Source organism: Pelophylax lessonae, assembly GCF_965119305.1.
Source record: "Pelophylax lessonae genome assembly, chromosome: 13".
In the NCBI taxonomy this organism is placed as follows: Eukaryota; Metazoa; Chordata; class Amphibia; order Anura; family Ranidae; genus Pelophylax; species Pelophylax lessonae.
The window spans coordinates 27,651,734-27,675,334 of NC_138780.1; the positions used below are offsets into that span (position 1 = coordinate 27,651,734).

The 23,601-nt window shown below is 41.8% G+C and overlaps 1 protein-coding gene across 2 annotated transcripts in view; it reads left to right on the top strand.

Annotated features, from left to right (window-relative positions):
- ADAMTSL4 (ADAMTS like 4) overlaps window positions 1–23,601 on the top strand; it is a 386,071-nt gene that overhangs the window by 333,926 nt on the left and 28,544 nt on the right. For both annotated transcript variants that reach the window (XM_082242909.1, XM_082242910.1), the window contains exons 7-9: window positions 2,951–3,155; window positions 3,431–3,603; window positions 23,269–23,377. In XM_082242909.1, the coding sequence (XP_082099035.1) occupies window positions 2,951–3,155; window positions 3,431–3,603; window positions 23,269–23,377 (487 nt within the window). The remainder of the gene's footprint in view (window positions 1–2,950; window positions 3,156–3,430; window positions 3,604–23,268; window positions 23,378–23,601) is intronic.

The following is a 23,601-nucleotide window of genomic DNA, read 5'->3' on the forward strand; positions in this document are numbered from 1 at the left end:
GCTTATTTCTATCCCTCCACCCTAAAGGCACCCCAAGAGCACCAGATTTGTGATTATTGCTTTGACTTCTGGACTGGATTTTTTCCTATGGCTGCCCTGGGTGCGAATCTCTGAGCCATTAGTTGGCTAACAGCAGAAAAACTGCTGCGGAGCCTCACAGAAACAGAAACAGAAATTGTGGTGCGGAGCACCCTGCTCCTGTGCTCAGAACTAGGTCCTCAGGCTGCCTCTATCCCGGAACTCACACTTGGCATCCACTATGGCTAAGCTTTGCTGCCCTCTACGACTGGGGTGGTCAACAAAACACTGCAAATAAAAACAAAGAAAGGGCGCACCAGCCTAGCGCATTATCCTCAGCGGGCTTTTAATAACATAAGTTTAAAATCAGCTACTCACAAACATGCGAAATGATCCAGCATTTCAATTCAATAGAGCAACATCCTTGTTAAAGGTCCAATGTCTCGTGAAGACGAAGGGCTGACACGTTTCGAGGCCGTGCCTCTTCCTCAGAGCCAGGCTCTCGATATCACTGAGGATAATGCGCTAGCCTGGTGCGCCCTTTCTTTGTTTTTATTTGCAGTGGGGAGCCTCACAGGCTAACTTCTATCCCTCCACCTTACAGGCATCCCAATAGTGCCTGTTTTGTGATTATTGTTTTGAAAGGCCATTTTACCTTGGGTGCTCAGCAGATGTTTAAAAAAATAGGCAAGCAAATATTGAAGCAATAGGATTGTACATAGGGACATCAGTGTTTCATAGGAGGAATATAACCAAATATAGGAGGCTAAACCCCCGTACACATAGGCTGAATGCCGCGCGACATTGGTTAGTTAAATAAAAAACGTCTGACATTCGGCCAATGTGTATGGCAGCTGGTCCGACACTGTCAGAAGAACATGCTGGCAAACCAGCAGTCAATGGCTAAGAGCGCTGACCGGAGTGTTCTAGCGGGGGGTGGGGGTTGTCCCTCTGTCAGAACACAAAAGCCTAGTGGGGAAGATCGCTGTGCTAACATCAGATTGGTCCGGCTCTACCGGAGCGAATCATATTTTTTGCTAAACTTGCTGGGTTTAATGGAAAAAAACGTAGTGTGTACCAGGCTTAAAACAAAAAATCAAAACAATTTATTCTAAAAAGTCCCATCGTATATAGTTTACAAAACCAGAATGAAAAAGTGGGCTCCTGTTTCTTGTAGTTGATCCTCTGAGATGAGTCAGAGGTGTGTATAAGAAATAAAGAATTTGGCGGCGAATGGTAGAAGAATGGCACATTGTGTGGTTGATTGATTTAAAGAGAGATCCTGATGGCTTCAGTAGACTCGTACAGTTCATCTGTCATGTTTCACTTACTTGGAATGAGAAGAACTGAACTTGATGGACTTGTCTGGTTTTTTTTTAACCCGAGTCTCTATGTACTTTGTAGCATGTGTCTACAGTTTATTGACATATTAATAGTGTCTCTTTTCATGCTCACTGGAGCTAAAGAGCCTTTCATTCATTGTGTAAAAAAAGGAAAATATCAAGCTTTCATAAAAGAAAGATAAGAGAAAGTGAGTTCCTCACAAAGTCATTGGGTGCATTATGAATCACTATTTTGCTCTGCTTAAGGTACCCACATAAATATGAATGATCATTAATATGAGCGATGGTTGATTGGATTGGCTGGAAACTGTAGTTCAATATATGCTTACACCAGGGTTCATCAAACTTTAGAAACAAATGGCCAGTTTACTGCCCTTCACACTTAAGGGTGGGGGGGGCAGACTGTGACCAGTGGGAGTAAAAAATGCCATAGGCTTGGTGGTCAGTGGGAGTAAAGAAACGACATCATTGGTGTCAGTGGGAGGAATAGTGCCCCATCATTGGTGTCAGTGGGAGGAATAGTGCCCCATCGTTGGTGTCAGTGGGAGGAATAGTGCCCCATCGTTGGTGTCAGTGGGAGGAATAGTGCCCCATCGTTGGTGTCAGTGGGAGGAATAGTGCCCCATCATTGGTGTCAGTGGGAGGAATAGTGCCCCATCGTTGGTGTCAGTGGGAGGAATAGTGCCCCATCATCGGTGTCAGTGGGAGGAATAGTGCCCCATCATTGGTGTCAGTGGGTGAATTTTTTCAACAACTATGGTGTTAGTGGGAGGAACAGTTTCCCATCTTTGGTGTCAGTGGAAGGAATAGTGCCTTGTGTCAGTGGAATGAATGGTGGCCCAAAGACTGGATAAAGGCAAGCAAGGGGCCACATGAATGGTGGCCCAAAGACTGGATAAAGGCAAGCAAGGGGCCTCCAGTTTGGAGACCCTTGGCTTAAACAGTTTATGGCAATGTATACTGACATTATCAGAACAAAGGTTGTGATTGGCATGTCCAGGAAGATTGTAAAAACAGTCCAAGTGATTACCATTTTGCATTTTTTGTATAATTAAAATAGACAACTGTACATGAGGAAGGCAGCGCATGAACCACACTGGGATGCAATGGATAAGGAAGTACTTCCTTATCCATTGCATCCCGGTGTGGTTCATGCGCTGCCTTCCTCATGTACTTTTGTCCATATCAGCACCCTTCCTATGCTCGTTGGCTAGCAGCAGAAAAAATGCTGGGGAGCCTCACAGGCTTATTTCTATCCCTACACCCTAAAGGCACCCCAGGAGCACCAGATTTGTGATTATTGCTTTGACTTCTGGACTGGATTTTTTCCTATGGCTGCCCTGGGTGCGAATCTCTTTACTGAGCCATTAGTTGGCTAATAGCAGAACAACCGCTGGGGAGCCTCACAGGCTTACTTCTATCCCTCCACCCTACAGTCATCCCAGGAGCGCTTGGTTTGTGATTATTGCTTTAAAATAGACAACTGTCTGTTATGAATATACAGTATCTTCTGAAAGAAAAGTCTTACAAAAGCTTCATTAAGTTTAATCAGGTATTGAAATGTCTATAAAGTCCTTCTCATCTTGCAGAGCCCCGGTTGCGATGGCATTCTTGGGTCTAATAGCACTTTGGACACCTGCGGCGTTTGTGGTGGAGACGGGTCAACCTGCAAGTTTATCACAGGCACATTTAGGGACACCAACGTTCCAATTGGCTACCATAAAATCCTGGAGATTCCAAAAGGTGCCACTCAGATCAGCATCCGAGAACTGACTTGGAGTCCCAACTACTTGGGTAAGAACTTCTTAAATTTTATTTTATTTTTTAATACGACATAATAGTTCTCCATAACTTGGAGAGTGTAGAAGTAAAGAAGGCAGAAAGCACTGTTGTAAGAAACAGTATGGAGCAAGATGTATGTAATGTTAGAGAAGGATTCTACAAGATCCTAAAAAGATCCTACCAGTTAACAACGAACAACCCATATTAATTACTAGACCAATCCCTATACTGTGTGGTGTCCATTACCTTGTAGCTTATAGATGACTCAGACTTATCTTTGATTTCAGCTTTGAGAAATCGAGCTGGGAAGAGTATCGTTAATGGTAACTGGGCAGTAGACCCTCCAGGAAAATACGAAGCTGGTGGAACAGCATTTATCTACAACCAACCTAGTCGGGATGAGCAAGAAGGAGAATCATTCACAGCTTCGGGTCCCACCAGTGAAGCTCTTGATGTATATGTAAGTATGGATTCTTTGAAGAACATTATTTCATTATGAGTTCTTTCAGTCCATGGCACATTATTTGTACTCTGTGTCCCCAAAGACAAACTTGTCTTCCTATTTACAGGCCTAATTATATCCCTGTCCTGCTTTCGATATCATATTTACCAGTTGGATGGAGCTGAGATTCAAAGTAAGCTGACAGGCAATCCTCCGACTGCAATAAGTCTGCAGTGTCAGGTAGAGTCTTGCCTAATTGATGACAATTGAAGGATTTTAGAGCACACACCCTGCTCACATATATTAATATCCCAGAAGGTAAAGACTGTTAAGCCATAATCTGGATATTTTGATAGACAGCTGCTTCACTTGGAATTTATCTCTGGGGTTGAAGCGTTCTAACTCAGATTTCATAGACGTAGGTTGAGTCATATGTAGTTGATGTGGATTTCACCATCCATGTGATTCTTCGTGCCAAGATCAAGGTTAGCTCATTCATGCTGAAAGAAGAAGACCTTTTGCTGCTTCTGGGCTGGGTAGAAACAAGAACTGTGCCCAATATCTACTGCAACAGATGTTTCTATAAATGATGTCATTCTAAAAATGTATTGTTTATATGAACATTATAGGATGACCGCAATAGGATGAGATGCGAAAGCACACATTCTGCCTAAACATACAGTGGGTATGGAAAGTATTCAGACCCCCTTAAATTTTTCACTCTTTGTTATATTGCAGCCATTTGCTAAAATCATTTAAGTTCATTCTTCTTCCTCATGAATGTACACATAGCACCCCATACTGACAGAAAAACACAGAATTGTTGACATTGTTGCAGATTTATTAAAAAAGAAAAACTGAAATATCACATGGTCCTAAGTATTCAGACCCTTTGCTGTGACACTCATGTATTTAACTCAGGTGCTTTCCATTTCTTCTGATCATCCTTGAGATGGTTCTACACCTTCATTTGAGTCCAGCTGTGTTTGATTATACTGATTGGACTTGATTAGGAAAGCCACACACCTGTCTATATAAGACCTTCCAGATCACAATGCATGTCAGAGCAAATGAGAATCATGAGGTCAAATGAACTGCCTGAAGAGCTCAGAGACAGAATTGTGGCAAGGCACAGATCTGGCCAAGGTTACAAAAAGATTTCTGCTGCACTTAAGGTTCATAAGAGCACAGTGGCCTCCATAATCCTCAAATGGAAGACGGCTGCAATATAAAAAAGAGTGAAAAATTTAAGGGGGTCTGAATACTTTCCGTACCCACTGTACATTCTATCTTGTGTTTATCTACTACTTTCCATGCAAAAATGATATTTTTAAAGATAGACGCCAAGCAAATTGCTTAATACACAGGATAAATACATTTGTAGGGTACATTTGTAATTCTGTCCAACTAGTTCAAAGATTTACAGAGCACTGTCACGTAGCACAGCCCTGTCTGGTGGAGAGAAAACCTGATTTTTTATCTTCTGTGCTTAAAGTGATTGTAAATTCTCAATTTTTTTATTAGTAAGAAAAAAGTGCAGCGCCTAATATGATAATGAGAACTAAATATATGTAAATAGATGATACAGGTTAATGTCCTATGCAGACATGAATGAACATGGCTGGTACATATAAAAAGCAGAAGAGTCCTGGCATTAAACAGTCTCTATATTAAATGAAGGATAAGTGATGATAGGAAGCCGCTCCCACTGCAGAGTAATAATCCACCACCATGATGTGAATGACCGGGTATTCTTACCAGCTGAGGTGGACCTTCAAACTAATGAAAGGTCAATCAGGCATATACAGCAGGGGTCAGCTCAGCAAACATAGATCATCAGCCTCCATAAACTCCTTATATCGAACTGGATGTAAACTTATCGGATATAAAGCATCCCCAGCTACTCTATAAGTACCTCATGCAGAAACGAAAGGGAGTCCAATAGTGTAATACGTCCAAATAACAATTTATTGGTAAAGAAAAAACAGGTACTCACATAATGTTGGTTTGAAAACAGCATGGAATAACAAAAATGGCCGCGGCAGAAGCGTGCTTGCGTGCGTCATACGTGGCTGGCGCGTTTCGTCATCATAGACGTTGCCAAAGGCGTGACTAATGTCCGCAAGCACGCCAATAAATACAGGAAAAGACCGTCAATCAAACCGGCCGTAACCAATGAACTAACTCCCGGTAGTAAACCAGCACAGCGAGCTTGCGCTTCACCGCCTGGGAAACCCGGAAGGGATAGGAGTAAGGAAAAAAGAACCACGTAGCGGAAAAAGGAACTAAAAAAAAAAAAGTGCTAACATGGACAATATGTAAACAAACTCCTACTACATTTCACATAAACATTGACATATAAATGGAAATAATAAACAAATAGAAATGAATATGTAGGTCATAAATAGACAAATATTTATGCAAACATGGCTCATAAACTTAAAATTGGACGGATGGATCGATCGCCTATATCCATTCAACTCATGAATGATAAAACATAAATAACTGAAAGACTATCCTACAATTTAATGAAGCATATATGACAGAAAGACTAAGACTAAGATTAATTAATATCATGCATTTAAATTAATATAAATTAATTTTCAGCCATTATCGGCACCTTTTCGGCCAATAGGCTAACTTCATACTGAGCAGTTTTTGAAGCGCTTTCACGTTAAAAAAAAAAAAAGTGCAAAAAAAAGCTCAAGAAAAATGCATCCCTTTAAATTCTACAATTTTGGTGCATATTTGGTCAGTTTAAACACCTCCCAATTGAAATGCATTGAAAACGCATGCAAAATGCACTATAAGCGCAGTAAAATCACGGCAAAATCGCACGCATTTTCAGCGGCCATTATCACCACCTTTTTTTTCTATTGGCAAAAAGCCGATAATCCTATTTTCGTTCCGATAATTTTCGGCGGCCAAAAATTTGGTGCATCCCTTGTTGCTAGGGGTTCTATGGGACCTCCTATGGTGCCTACAAAGTTTCAAGAACCAATGCCACTTGGCATTGGTCCTTGAACTTTGACATGACTTGGCATGTCATTGGCAATGCCACTTGGCAAAGCCAATGACATTACACCAATTATTTTTTAGCTGTCTATAGGAGTGGCTTTCTAATTACTACTGCAAAGAATGCATTCTTCTCACTGACCACCAATATAAAAGGCATTTTTGCCATCAACCCCTTATTAATTGGTTTTAGTAAGAGTTCCTTGAGACCTGAAGATTATTTTAGGTGTCCCCCTGGGTTAAAAGGTTGAGAAAGACTGCTTTAAGCCGGCCATAGACGGTTCAATTCTTGGCTGGTTCAGCAGAGACTGGCCAAGATTCAAACGATGCATGGTCAGGTTTATTGTACAGCCTGTCGGATATTACAATTCTTGCCAGTGGCTTTAGCTGCTGGCACAAATCACTGTGTGTTCTCCACAGCGACAGCTTCCTGAACAACTCACCCCCTGCCGGGAGAATACAATAGCTCCACGGGAGGGATTCCCCCATCAACACTGACTATGCTGATGGTGGAATTGAACAATTTTCTTTCCTACCCATGGAAAATCGCACCATCTATGGCTGAATTAAGTCACCAACCAGTTTAGTCACCAACCAGACTTTGGTGGACTCTGTACCTAAGATACCACCCCTCTGATCTTCCATTTGTTATTGCAGGGTGTCAATCGCTTTGTTAGACTTTTTTTCACCAGTATTACATTATGTGAGTGTACTTGGAGGACAGACTGATTTTATTTCAAAGAAAGTCACATAACTCATAGATTAACCTCAGTCCACAAGCAAAGGAAGCATGATGTCTGGCCAGAAATGAGGTACCTGAGCTTCTAGTTTGGAAATAAATCATGCTCTCATTAAAAAAAAGAAAAAAACACAGTAAATAATGTGGAACTTACATGTTGTTCCAGCATCTTAATAGCTTGTTGCGTCAAAGTTTATTTTTCCATGTGTAGATATTGCAGTCAGAAGTACACCTATCCCGAGGCTTTAGAAATTGATTTTTTTGGAAGCCACAATATTTTTGGAGAACCCTCTCTATAAAAGACCCTTTGAAAGAAAAATATACACATTTAACTTAGCTTTATTATTCTAGAATAATTACAGGGCTATTCAGTAATGGCAGTGCAGAGGAGGAATGAGGCTGAGGGAAATGTAATGACCAAGGGGACCAATCATTTTTCCAATTCATGTATGTGTGTGTGTGTGTGTGTGTAGTCCATGTACATGTAAAGGATATTAAGGAATTAAAGTAGTAACATTATATATATTTCTCTAACATCCACCAGCTCTGTAATGTCATCTTGGAGGAGTGGAAGATGACTCCAGTGGCAACCTGTGAAGCTCTGGTGAACTCCATGCCCAAGGGGGTTAAGGCAGTGCTGGAAAATAATGGTGGCCACACAAAATATTGACACTTTGGGCCCAATTTGGACATTTCCACTTAGGGGGTGTACTCACTTTTGTTGCCAGTGGTTTAGACATTAATGGCTGTGTGTTGAGTTATTTTGAGGGGACAGCAAATTTACACTGCTATACAAGCTGTACACTAACTACTTTACATTGTAGCAAAGTGTTATTTCTTCAGTGTTGTCACATGAAAAGATAGAATAAAATAGTTACAAAAATGTGAGGGGTGTACTCACTTTTGTGATATACTGTATGTATATATATATATATATATATATATATATATATATATATATATATATATATATATATATTGTAAGGGATTAGCTCGGTGGTAGGCGTGGATGACCCCTTTGGGGGTGCGTTTTCACAGAGAAATAGCCCAAAAGTGCTTGCAAACAACAGGTTTATGGTTTATTCTTCCAATTTCTGTACACAAGTGCATGCAGCAAAACAACAAAATAAAATAAAACACAAAATAAATCCTTGCCTCTGTGGGCGGCTACCTTCTCACGCTGGAACCTACCTAAGAAGTCTTCCCAACCTACTGTTGGGCCGACACTGCTGATCCTACAGCAGACACTCAAATGTCCATTTGTTTGCTTTTCACACAGCACAAACATTGTCCATTGAACATGTCCCTTTGTTTTCTTTCACACAGAAACACTTCGTCTTCTCACCTTTGAGACGTCTTCACTCGTTTTTACCCTCCTGAGCGCACACCGCTTCAGGAGGTCTTCCCCATGCTCACTCAGCTTTCAGGGGGCACACAGGACTGTCCTCTACCCACATGGCGTCAGGATGCAGCCGTTTGTCTGCCTTCCTCTCCCAGCCCACACGGCGACAGGAGGCAGCACTCAATAGATTTTCTCTGGACAAATTATAGAGGCCTTGATCTCCTCATTCTGAACAGCTGAAGGCCTTTCAACTTCTTTACACCTTCCTGCTGCCTTTGGCAGCCGACACCCTATAATAATTAGTGAACTTTTCAAAGCAGGTGGGAATATGTCTCCTCTCAGTGACTACATTTCCAGATTTACCTGACTTCCTGTCACATACCCCCCCCTCTTGTTTCAACCCTAGGGTTGGGACACATATTTCCAGGCACGCATGTGTCAGGCACTGCTGACTCACTGATAAGCCTCCTATTATCCTCAAGCTTCCGGATGAAACTGTTTTGTCATCTTCATTGACGGATTTCTCATAAATGCCACACAGTTTGTCTCTCATCTCATATACACATTCTTCAACTGCATTTTTGGCATCATTTTGCTCCTTCTCGTTTCTGTCATCTTCATTGACAGCTTTCTCATAAATGTCAGACAGCTTGTCCCTCATAACCGTCTGTGCAATCCACCATGGAGGACCGTGATCCATAGGCAACTCAATTGGGCTAGTCTTAATGTCTTCAACATTCTTAAGACGCCTCTCTCTGCAATCCATAAATGTTTTCCACAAAACTTTGAGAACCTTTGCTTCACTAAGCTTTGTTCCAAGTAGGGACTCTTGACATCCCTCTGTGACTTGAGTTGCCTCTCCATACAGCTGTACACAATCATTGACTTTTTGTTGTAAAAGGGAATGATCTTCCTTCTTGAGCTTTGCTTGCTCTAAGATGCTGTGCAGAGGATTTTCCAATTGAGACAACAGGCTGTCACACATTTCTTCAAAGTGACCCCTGTTCCTTTTCCCAGAGACATCAATATCATTCACCAAACATTTCATATTCATAGGCAGATCTGAAGCATTTGCACTCATCAACTTCTTAAACTTTTCGCCCTCCTGAGCGAGTCGCAGTAAAGGCCTACTATTTGATTTGATATTGAGTTTATATTTCTTGCCAAACTCTTCACAGAAGAAGCCAACCAGAACATCATCAACTTTCCTTCCACCAACATAGGGGTCAAAGGCAACAACACAGTTGAACCCAGCGATCTGGGTGGTATCCATTATAGACCTCCTCTCTGCATCAGTGAAGAAGCATGGAACTGCAACACATTCTTTTACAGGTTTCTTCAATGCACTTTCTGCTGAACTATTTGACCGCTCAAAGTCACCTAGTTCCTTTTCTCTATCTGAATTCCACATGGAATGCATCTCAAGATCACGATCAAACTTCTGCCACCCGTCTTTCACCAGTTCCGTTTTGGAAACACTCCCTGAAAGGCACTTATTCATTTGCTTCACGTTTTCACCAACAGCCTTAGTTTTCTCCACTAGGTGGCGTTTGCTTTTTTCTCCCAGATTTATATCACTTGCTTTAGTTTTCTCCGCTTTAGTTTTCTCCACTAGGTTTTCAGCCTGAACTGAGAAATCATCACATTTCTTACACAACTCTTTTGTTTGCTGAAGCTCTAATGATACATTTTCCAATGCTTGAAGTTTTTGAAGGAACGGTTTATTCCAAAGGGGTGATTCAAGCCACGTGTCATCACATTTCTGAGGCTCACTCAGGACAGACCCCAAAACACTGATCCTTTTAAAAACTGCATCAGGCACACTATCCCCTCTTTGGGACAGATCCTCTGTTGCCTGGAATTCCTCTTCCAGTTCCTGCAACGGAATCTTCATCTCTTCTACTTGCTGTTCTAAGGCTCGCTTAGACTTTTCTAGCTCCTGAACTCTTTTCACAACATCATCCTTGGAGCTGACCAATTCTTCCATTTCTGTACGCAGCTGTTTGTCAACACTTTCTAGTTCAGCCTTACACTCTAGAGCTTCCTCCAAAGAGCGAGCCAAGAACAGGGCTTTGCTCTCGTTATCACGCACCTCCGTTTCTGCACGGGTGCGTTCTTCTGCATATTTTGCAGACACAGTCTTCTCTTCACCAAGCATCTGATCAAACTTCTTTTTCACATCTTCAACACACTGTAATGAACCAACGCTTTCTTCCATGCGTTTTTTCATATCCGCTATCTGAGCTTGCAATGTTGCGACTTGCTCTGATAGGTTTTTCTTTTCTTCCGCCTCCTCTTTTAATTGTTCCAGGAAGCCATTTTTCTCATCTTCCATTTGTTTGAGCTTTGTGCTAAAACTCAGCCTTTTACACCTCTCTTCCTGTAAGAGTTCCTGCGTGTCTTGCAGCTGCGATTCCAAGATAGAAAAATCTTCCGCAATTTCTCTAGATTTGCTGTCTGCTTGAGAAAGCTGATTTGTAACATTGTCCAACTCAACCTGCAGTCGGTTTGCCTTCTCTGACAGCTTAGCACACAATCGGTCACCTTCTGACACCTTGACTTGCGATTCCAGAAGCTGTGCCTCTACTTTTTCCCTCTTATGTTCACAATCTCCTTTTCCCTGCATAAGAGCCTTCACCTCATTGGCTAGCATCTGGGAATAAGAATGTAATTCTGCCACACAGGCTTCTTTCTCCTTTAACTGCTGCTGGACACGTTGGGCTTCCCCTTTCCAACTTTCACAGTCCGCACGCCATTCATCTACCACATTGCTTAAAGTAGTGAGCTCATACACAGTACTCAGTAATTTAGCCTCTCTTTCACTTTTCTCTTTGTCGCTGAGAGACAATGTCGCTTTCAGAGCAACATTCAGTTCCTGCGACTCCTGCAGGTCTATTTTTGTAGCTCCCAAAGACTGAAGACTTTTTTCCAGCTGATTACGCAACTCCAACATATCAGCCATACTTTGCTTCTGCAAAGTCTGAATTTCACTTTCCTTTTCCATGAGGATGGTATCTTTCTCCATTATAGTCTCTCTGCGTTTTTGCAACTCGACCAAAAGAAGAGCAGTGGATTCTTCCCACTGTGACACATGAGACTTGAGTAGTTCATTCGTTTCCTGCAAGTTTCTATGCTCCATTTTAAGCAATTCCAAGGCTTGTTCCTTTTCTTCCATTTTCCGTTGCAAGGCATCCAACTCAGCCCTGCACACATACTCGGTTTCTTCCAAACCGATGGCCTCCATTGGCTGCTGGCGTCTCTGTTTCCAGCCTGCCATGCTCTCTTGATGAGCCTTTTGTTGAGCTGCAAAGCTCCGCTGAAAATCTGCATTTGCCTGCTGTTGAGCTGCATTTGCCTGCTGTTGAGCTGTATTTGATATAATCAGTTGTTTCAACATCTCCTCCATTTTGAGCTTACTTTTCATCTGAGCACACTGCGTCTCCATAGCAGTTTCATCAGTGTTGCTAGGGACAACAACCTTCCTCTTTAGTAGACTCTCTTTAGGCATGGATGGGGCTGGTTCAGACGGTAACATCCCCTCCATCCATAGAATCCGGTCTCTCATTTCATCTATCTTTGCATTCTTCAGGCGTTTTGAACGCCCCATCTTCAATAACTCCACAAACAAATTTTTCACAGTCCAGCAAAAAATTTTCAGACCACTGTCTCTTTAACACATGTAGTTTTTCTCTCTCTTGCAAGATCTCTTTTCCTGCACACACAGTTTGTGCAGTCACTTGCACCAGACACAACAAAGTTCATCAAATAATTTTGAGACCGCTGTCTCTTTAAAACACTTTTTTTTTTCTGTCAGGATCTTCTCTCCTGCACACATAGATTGTGCAATCTCATGCACCAGATAAAGTTCATCAAACATTTGCACTTCCTTGCAGGGATCTTGCTGCTTCTGCCCGCATCCTCCACCATATGTAAGGGATTAGCTCGGTGGTAGGCGTGGATGACCCCTTTGGGGGTGCGTTTTCACAGAGAAATAGCCCAAAAGTGCTTGCAAACAACAGGTTTATGGTTTATTCTTCCAATTTCTGTACACAAGTGCATGCAGCAAAACAACAAAATAAAATAAAACACAAAATAAATCCTTGCCTCTGTGGGCGGCTACCTTCTCACGCTGGAACCTACCTAAGAAGTCTTCCCAACCTACTGTTGGGCCGACACTGCTGATCCTACAGCAGACACTCAAATGTCCATTTGTTTGCTTTTCACACAGCACAAACATTGTCCATTGAACATGTCCCTTTGTTTTCTTTCACACAGAAACACTTCGTCTTCTCACCTTTGAGACGTCTTCACTCGTTTTTACCCTCCTGAGCGCACACCGCTTCAGGAGGTCTTCCCCATGCTCACTCAGCTTTCAGGGGGCACACAGGACTGTCCTCTACCCACATGGCGTCAGGATGCAGCCGTTTGTCTGCCTTCCTCTCCCAGCCCACACGGCGACAGGAGGCAGCACTCAATAGATTTTCTCTGGACAAATTATAGAGGCCTTGATCTCCTCATTCTGAACAGCTGAAGGCCTTTCAACTTCTTTACACCTTCCTGCTGCCTTTGGCAGCCGACACCCTATAATAATTAGTGAACTTTTCAAAGCAGGTGGGAATATGTCTCCTCTCAGTGACTACATTCCCAGATTTACCTGACTTCCTGTCACAATATATATATATATGTATAATAAAAGCAACTCAAAGCAACAGACAGAAAGGTCAGTAATATAAATCCAGAGTTTGTTTTCAGTTGAAGGGTATAAGGTAAAACAATAAAAATAGAAAAAGGTAAGATAATATAAAATTATATAAAACCAAACTTCAATATAAAACCAAACAAACACAATAACATGTGTAAAGGTAATTCAAAATGTGTCACATAAGTGCAAAAATTGCGCCTATGTGATCAAGTGGGTAGGAGGCTGGGCATGTCGTACAGAGGGAAATGTCCAGTGAAAGTCAGGTAGGGGTTGTGTGGGGAAGAAGAAGAACAAAAAGGATTGGGGGGGGGGGGGACAAAAAGGTGGAGGGGCCCCCATGGGATATTGGCCAGCCGCCATTCAGCCAGTGGTCCAAAGATGGAAGTTTGCGGAATGAACGCGGGGCATAGGCCTTTGTGTTCCATTCAGGGATGTGGTGCTATTTATATAGGTTGGAGTTTTTGGCTCCATGTACACGGGACGTTGTTAAAAGTCCCTTTGAATGCTGGAATTTTTAGGACGTTTGAAACGTCCGTTCGGTCGCGTTTGTACCCGCGTTTAGCAGCGTTTGCGGGCGTTTGCGTTTAGAAGCGTTCCTAGAGGTCAAAAAAATTATTCCCCTTTAAAATGGAAAAACGCGAACGCTAAACGCGGGTCATCGCGTTCAGACGCATTCAGACGCGTTCAGACGCGGTCAGAAGCGTTTGTGCGTTTGAAACGCCGGGAAACACACGTTCAAACGCAAATAATTGCGTTCTAAAAAAAGTCCCTGAACGCAACTGCCTGCAAATGACTGTAAACGACCTGGTGTACATGGACAGATAAGATAAAATGTAGATGGGTTCAGGGGCTTCTGAAAAAAACGCCCAACTGCTCCTAAACGGCCATTTCCAGCGTCCCGTGTACATGGAGCCTTTACATCACATGTTTATTTAAAAAAAAAAATAATAGTAATTTTAGCTTTACAATCCCTTTTGAAACTTCTGTGTCCCAAAAGATTTCCACTCACATCCTGTCCTGGTGTCAGATGTCAAATAATTTTCAACATTCGTTTTTCAACCATATGGGCGAGAAAACTGTATATTACTTGAACAAACCAAACTCTAACTGTTAATGTGGCCCACATTCTGGAAAAAAAAATATTTGTATATTACTGTAAAAGACAGAAAGTCAAAAATTTAAATTCTATACTTCGGTATGGCAATTGAACCAAAATTTTTTTGCATTTGAAAGAAAATTCTTTGATTCCATAATGGACACATGGGGTGGATTTACTAAAACTGGAGGGTGCGCAATCTGGTGCAGCTCAGCATAGAAACCAATCAGTTTCCAGGTTTTTTTGTTAAAGCTAATTAGAAGCTGATTGGCTACCATGCACGACTGAACCAAGTTTTGCACTCTCCAGCTTTAGAAAATCAACCCCATAGTATGCTCTATGTGGTGTAGAGTCGCTGCGCTATATTCATTTAAAAAATATAACAATGATATGGCAAACGGTATAATCCTCAGTGGGAAAAGCAGCTGACACAAAAAGACAGTAAACCTTATCTTCAATAAAATGGTGAAAAAAGGTGTCGTGCTAATCAACATATAAAATTTAAGCTGACAATAAGGAGCAAACAAGTCCCAAGTGTGAAAAGTCCAATCCACATAAATCCCAGATGAATAAAAGGGTGCAAGCAGGAGAGTCCGCCACCAATCAAGATATCAAGGTACTCTTACCAACTTTAGAGACCCCACAGGGTCAAACACGCTCTGAATAAGGATAAACAGGCAACAAAGAGAAATCAATCACATCAGCTCGTCTCCTCCTAGAGCGACCAGATCGGACTCCCAGTCGTTCCTTCAGATACTCAGGGGACATAAAAGAATACTCCTCATGGTGCAGTAACTTCAACAAATGTATTAAATAATAAGAAAGCAGCTTACATTTGCGGAGAAAGCATCCAGCGTGTAGCATAAAAAAATCGTATGGGTATCCCACCAGCAAAATGGCGCCGCGTCCCTCGTCTGCGCATGCGTCAAGGTTTCAGCCAATCCCGACGCGTTTCGTCATATACTGACGTCGTCAGGGGTTCTGGTACCTTTGGGTACCCTAATTACTCTTTCATAAGTGTATGCGCCCCACCATTCTCTTTTGGTAAGGTGCGCATACACCTTTAAGACTGATGCTGTCATCACTGAGCGCCGGACTGGATGGCTATTTAGATCGCCGGCTCTCACTCACATGTGTTCGTTCAAACTGCTTTGTGCCTTGATGCTAACCTGGCTTGAAGCTCTCATGCTTGCAAGCATACCTCGCTGTCGGAACCACGCTGCGCTGATCCCTGTATCCCGCTACCGGATCATCCGCTCTTGCCGAACCTCTCCTCTCCTACATTGCTATTAGTGATAAGTACCCCACAGGGGAAACCTCTATAACCTTCATACTAAAGCTTACACTATCTAGCTCTGCATACTAAAGACTATTACTACATCTGCATTATCTAAGATTGCTAGCTCTTGAGCCTACTACCACCTGTTCTTGCACTGGGTTGATCTCTCTTGTATGTCCACCTGCTACTCTGTCATCTGCTACCATACATGATTGCTAAACCTATCTGCATCCCATCTGCTACTATCTTACTTTCAAGAACATTTCCTTTCAAGTGTCTGTCATCTACCATCTCTACCCAACCTGTCTCTTCAGCCTATCATCACTGTGTTACTATATACATAAGTCACTCTAGGAAACATCTTATTGAGTGTGTGTATTTACTTGCTGAATTGAGATCATCCACACATGATGAGTCATTGGGAGTTGGGATTGGTGTCTCAGCGTTTCTCTACATGACTACTGAAGTGGAATATTTCTGCAGCTGAAAATCCACATCATACATAAAACGCAGGAGCGTTACACCTTGATATCTTGATTGGTGGCGGACTCTCCTGCTTGCACTCTTTTATTCATCTGGGATTTATGTGGATTGGACTTTTCACACTTGGGACTTGTTTGCTCCTTATTGTCAGCTTAATTTTTATATGTTGATTAGCGCGACACCTTTTTTTCACCATAGTATGCTCTATTGGACGATCTTTCACAAGCAGTCTTCTAACAGCCCCCACCCCCTCCCTAAATAACAAAAAATGTTTTGGCTTAAGTTGGGCTTCACATCCCAATGAAGTCTGAAGATATTGTCATAGCCTTTGCTCCATTTCCCTTGAGCTCAAGGCATTGTAGAATATTGAAAAACATTGACGCCAGGGTTGGGGCATATCTGGAGCCGCTGATTATATTGAAAATGAAATCCATTATATGTAATAAGTTTGTCATATCGCCACAGCTTCCTATGATCCACGCACAGGGGCACTCAAAGTTTAACAAAACACATCCTTCCCCAAAGCTACACGCTGCGCTCAGCAATAGAAAGGAAACTGAGACTTTGTGATTGGGTGATTGATGGTGATGTCACTTCAGGACAGGTTTTGTAATTAGCCTACTATCCTTCAGCCAAGTCCTCTTCCCCATTTTACTGACCCGTGTCCTAGTTGGTAGAGGTTCAGCATCTCGCCACTGGTGAAAGTCATGATTCATATCCTTTCATTTAGAGATGAGCTAACTGTGTGGAAAGTGTGATTCGCTACTTATAGGCAAGTGATTCCTTAAAAGCATTTTGTTTTTCGGAAAGAAAGTGGATGACACATTTGCGCTCATAATAGGTTGTTAGAAAGGCTGGTCACAGCCAACGTTCAGAGCCAAATTTAAAGAGGCTCCCCAAATTTTAAAAAAAACAATGAATTTTTTGTTTTGGATATAGAGTGGGTTAAACCCCTATAAGGTTATTTTTCGCTGCCTAAATTCTGCTATGGAGGTTTCCCTTTACCTCCTGTCTTAGCCACTTAAGCCCTGGAAGATTTTACCCCCTTCCTGACCAGGCCCTATTTTGCGATTCGGCACTGCGTGATTTTTAACGGACAATTGCGCGGTCGTGCGAAGCTGTACCCAAATGAAATTGACGTCCTTTTTTTCCCACAAACAGAGCTTTCTTTTGGTGGTATTTGATCACCTGTGCGATTTTTACTGTTTGCGCTATAAACAAAAAAAGAGCGACAGTTTTGAAAAAAAAAAATAACAATATTTTTCACCTTTTTTTTATATGAAATTCCCCAAAATTTTTTTTTTAACATTTTAGGCCAATTTGTTTTCTGCTACATATGTTTGGTAAAAAAAAAATTGCAAAAAGCGTATTTTGATTGGTTTGCGCAAAAGTGATTGTGTTTAATAACTAAGGGAAAGATTTCTGTCCTTTTTATTGTTTTTTTTTTTTTTAACGAGTAATGGCGGCGATCTGCGATTTTGTTTGCGGGACTGCGACATTGCGGCGGACAGATCGGACCCTTGACTGACATTTTTGACACTTTTGGGGGTACCAGTGGGGGGAGCAGTGACATACGTGAGTGGGGGGAGCAGTGACATACATGAGTGGATGAGTGGGGGGGGGGGCAGTGACATACATGAGTGGGGGGAGCAGTGACATACATGAGTGGGGGGGAGCAGTGACATACATGAGTGGGGGGAGCAGTGACATACATGAGTGGGGGGAAGCAGTGACATACATGAGTAGGGGAGCAGTGACATACATGAGTGGGGGGGAGCAGTGACATACATGAGTAGGGGAACAGTGACATACGTGAGTGGGGGGGAGCAGTGACATACCTGAGTGGGGGGGAGCAGTGACATACATGAGTAGGAGAGCAGTGACATACGTGAGTGGGGGGGAGCAGTGACATACATGAGTGGGGGGGGAGCAGTGACATACATGAGTGGGGGGAGCGGTGACATACGTGAGTAGGGAAGCAGTGACATACATGAGTGGGGGGAGCAGTGACATACGTGAGTAGGGGAGCAGTGACATACATGAGTGGGGGCAGCAGTGACATACATGAGTGGGGGGAGCAGTGACATACATGAGTGGGGGGAGCAGTGACATACATGAGTGGGGGGAGCAGTGACATACATGAGTAGGGAAGCAGTGACATACGTGAGTGGGGGGGAGCAGTGACATATGTGAGTGGGGGGGAGCAGTGACGTACATGAGTGGGGGGGGAGCAGTGACATACGTAAGTGGGGGGAGCAGTGACATATGTGAGTGGGGGGAGCAGTGACATACATGAGTGGGGGGGCAGCAGTGACATACATGAGTGGGGGGGGAGCAGTGACATACATGAGTGGGGGGAACAGTGACATACATGAGTGGGGGGGGAGCAGTGACATACATGAGTGGGGGGGAGCAGTGACATACATGAGTGGGGGGAACAGTGACATACATGAGTGGGGGGAACAGTGACATACGTGAGTGGGGGGGAGCAGTGACATACGTGAATGGGAGGAGCAGTAACATACATGAGTGGGGGGAGCAGTGACATACATGAGTGGGGGGAGCAGTGACATACATGAGTGGGGGGGGGGGAACAGTGACATACGTGAGTGGGGGGGAGCAGTGACATACGTGAGTGGGAGGAGCAGTGACATACATGAGTGGGGGGGGAGCAGTGACAAACATGAGTGGGGGGAACAGTGACATACATGAGTGGGGGGGGAGCAGTGACATACATGAGTGGGGGGGAGCAGTGACATACATGAGTGGGGGGAACAGTGACATACATGAGTGGGGGGAACAGTGACATACGTGAGTGGGGGGGAGCAGTGACATACGTGAGTGGGAGGAGCAGTGACATACATGAGTGGGGGGAGCAGTGACATACATGAGTGGGGGGAGCAGTGACATACATGAGTGGGAGGAGCAGTGACATACATGATTAGTTATAGCAGTGGCAGATATGGAAAGTGTCTCTAGGAGGAGATAACCTTTAAGGCAAGAACAAATAAAGTAAAATAATCCTTCTACAGTCATATGGACATATTAGAATATAACGGCTCAGAACTGAATGACACATGAGACCGCTCGGCAAGCTCTGGAAGGTTGTGGTCTTAGTTTTGCGAAGTTTCGAAAACATCTGTGTGACGGATTTCCAGTGTTACTGACAAATCAGTGTTACTGCAAGCATTTAAGTGCGATTTGACGCCAGAGAATAATACGTAAACAAATTATGTGACAGATAATTGGGTGAATGAGATTTTTATGAGTTGATAGCACAAGCAGCTGATTGTGTAACAGGTCACAGGTCAAACCTTTGTAAAAAACGTGTTACTTGTAGCACTACTTGTTTGTTTAGGAAGGCCGGCAAATTCCACACCTTACTGAAATTGGTGAAATAGTAGAAGATGCACTAAAAATCTTCATTCATTTTATTCCAAAAAGCACTGAGAACAACATCAAAGCAAACAAGCTTTGTATACTGCTAAAATAAATGAAGATAGCTTCATGATAGCTGCGATTTCTCTTTTATTTAAATATGTAAGGTGTTAGAAAGCAAGCCAACATGCTTAAGGGGTTCACAGGGTCTGGTTATGGCCTTGGGAATAGCTGGTCTAGAGTGTTCGGGCGATTTATAATTGGTTGATTTACTGCGCTTTGCATGCTTCTTTTTTTTATTGCATTTACACAAATAATATTTTTACATACAGGTACATAAATGTGCATACAATATATATATATATATATATATATATATATATATATATATATATATATATATATATATATATATATCTATAAATATATCTATATATATCTATATATATATATATATATATATATATATATATATCTATATATATATATATATATATATACATATCTATATATATATATATACATATCTATATATATATATATATATATATATATATATATATATATATATATATGCTTGTGTATATGTATATATATATATAAGAATATATATATATATATATGTATATATATAGATATATATATATATATATATATATATATATATATATATATATCTATCTATCTATCTATCTATCTATCTATCTATCTATCTATCTATCTATATATATAAGAATATATACACTATATTACCAAAAGTACAGGTACATAAATGTGCATACAATATATATATATATATATATATCTATCTATAAATATATCTATATATATATATATATATATACATATATATATATATATATATATATATATATACATATCTATATATATATATACACATCTATATATATATATATATACATATCTATATATATATATGCTTGTGTATATGTATATATATATATATATAAGAATATATACATATATATATATATATACATATATATATATATATATATATATATATATATATAAGAATATATACACTATATTACCAAAAGTACAGGTACATAAATGTGCATACAATATATATATATATATATATATACAGTGGGTACGGAAAGTATTCAGACCCCCTTAAATTTTTCACTCTTTGTTATATTGCAGCCATTTGCTAAAATCATTTAAGTTCATTCTTCTTCCTCATGAATGTACACATAGCACCCCATACTGACAGAAAAACACAGAATTGTTGACATTGTTGCAGATTTATTAAAAAAGAAAAACTGAAATATCACATGGTCCTAAGTATTCAGACCCTTTGCTGTGACACTCATATATTTAACTCAGGTGCTTTCCATTTCTTCTGATCATCCTTGAGATGGTTCTACACCTTCATTTGAGTCCAGCTGTGTTTGATTATACTGATTGGACTTGATTAGGAAAGCCACACACCTGTCTATATAAGACCTTCCAGATCACAATGCACGTCAGAGCAAATGAGAATCATGAGGTCAAAGGAACTGCCTGAAGAGCACAGAGACAGAATTGTGGCAAGGCACAGATCTGGCCAAGGTTACAAAAAGATTTCTGCTGCACTTAAGGTTCCTAAGAGCACAGTGGCCTCCATAATCCTCAAATGGAAGATGTTTGGGACGACCAGAACCCTTCCTAGAGCTGGCCGTCCGGCCAAACTGAGCTATCGGGGGAGAAGAGCCTTGGCGAGAGAGGTAAAGAAGAACCCAAAGATCACTGTGGCTGAGCTCCAGAGATGCAGTCAGGAGATGGGAAAAAGTTGTAGAAAGTCAACCATCACTGCAGCCCTCCACCAGTCGGGGCTTTATGGCAGAGTGGCCCGACGGAAGCCTCTCCTCAGTGTAAGACACATGAAAGCCCGCATGGAGTTTGCTAAAAAACACCTGAAGGACTCCAAGATGGTGAGAAATAAGATTCTCTGGTCTGATGAGACCAAAATAGAACTTTTTGGCCTTAATTCTAAGCGATATGTGTGGAGAAAACCAGGCACTGCTCATCACCTGTCCAATACAGTCCCAACAGTGAAGCATGGTGGTGGCAGCATCATGCTGTGGGGATGTTTTTCAGCTGCAGGGACAGGACGACTGGTTGCAATCGAGGGAAAGATGAATGCGGCCAAGTACAGGGATATCCTGGACAAAAACCTTCTCCAGAGTGCTCTGGACCTCAGATTGGGCCGAAGGTTTACCTTCCAACAAGACAATAACCCTAAGTACACAGCTAAAATAACGAAGGAGTGGCTTCACAACAACTCCGTGACTGTTCTTGAATGGCCCAGCCAGAGCCCTGACTTAAACCCAATTGAGCATCTCTGGAGAGACCTAAAAATGGCTGTCCACCAACGTTTACCATCCAACCTGACAGAACTGGAGAGGATCTGCAAGGAGGAATGGCAGAGGATCCCCAAATCCAGGGGCTTCTACTAAATACTGAGCAAAGGGTCTGAATACTTAGGACCATGTGATATTTCAGTATTTCAAACACCCCCACAGCATGATGCTGCCACCACCATGCTTCACTGTTGGGACTGTATTGGACAGGTGATGAGCAGTGCCTGGTTTTCTCCACACATACCGCTTAGAATCAAGGCCAAAAAGTTCTATTTTGGTCTCATCAGACCAGAGAATCTTATTTCTCACCATCTTGGAGTCCTTCAGGTGTTTTTTAGCAAACTCCATGCGGGCTTTCATGTGTCTTACACTGAGGAGAGGCTTCCGTCGGGTCACTCTGCCATAAAGCCCCGACTGGTGGAGGGCTGCAGTGATGGTTGACTTTCTACAACTTTCTCCTATCTCCTGACTGCATCTCTGGAGCTCAGCCACAGTGATCTTTGGGTTCTTCTTTACCTCTCTCACCAAGGCTCTTCTCCCCAGATAGCTCAGTTTGGCCGGACGGCCAGCTCTAGGAAGGGTTCTGGTCGTCCCAAACGTCTTCCATTTGAGGATTATGGAGGCCACTGTGCTCTTAGGAACCTTAAGTGCAGCAGAAATCTTTTTGTAACCTTGGCCAGATCTGTGCCTTGCCACAATTCTGTCTCTGAGCTCTTCAGGCAGTTCCTTTGACCTCATGATTCTCATTTGCTCTGACATGCATTGTGATCTGGAAGGTCTTATATAGACAGGTGTGTGGCTTTCCTAATCAAGTCCAATCAGTATAATCAAACACAGCTGGACTCAAATGAAGGTGTAGAACCATCTCAAGGATGATCAGAAGAAATGGAAAGCACCTGAGTTAAATATATGAGTGTCACAGCAAAGGGTCTGAATACTTAGGACCATGTGATATTTCAGTTTTTCTTTTTTAATAAATCTGCAACAATGTCAACAATTCTGTGTTTTTCTGTCAGTATGGGGTGCTATGTGTACATTCATGAGGAAGAAGAATCAACTTAAATGATTTTAGCAAATGGCTGCAATATAACAAAGAGTGAAAAATTTAAGGGAGTCTGAATACTTTCCGTACCCACTGTATATGTATATATATATATATATATTTAAAATATAATATACAAAAATTTATATCTATTTTGCAGAATGAAGACTGGTTCACTTTGCATGTTTGTGACCGTACAATCATTAGGTATCATTGACTCTTTATTATTTGTTGTCTGTAGATGATATTTCAGCAAGACAATCCGGGAGTGTCATTCCAGTACTTTATCTCTTCTCCGCCCAGCTCTGATGTCCCTGGTCAAGTCCCTAATGTCCCACAACAGGAGCATGGTAAGAGCCACTCTTGTGACAACGTACATAAGGGTCTGACAGCCCATGTTTACTGGGTGTCCGGTCAATGGCAGATAATGCAATCTTACATTACAATTCTGTGATCTTCATTCACATGGCTAGTTCTAAGGCTTCTTGCACAGAGAATGCCTAAAAACGCATTTAGGCATTCAGGTGTTTTGTTTTTTTATTGATTTAAATGCAGCACATTGTTTTTAATGGGC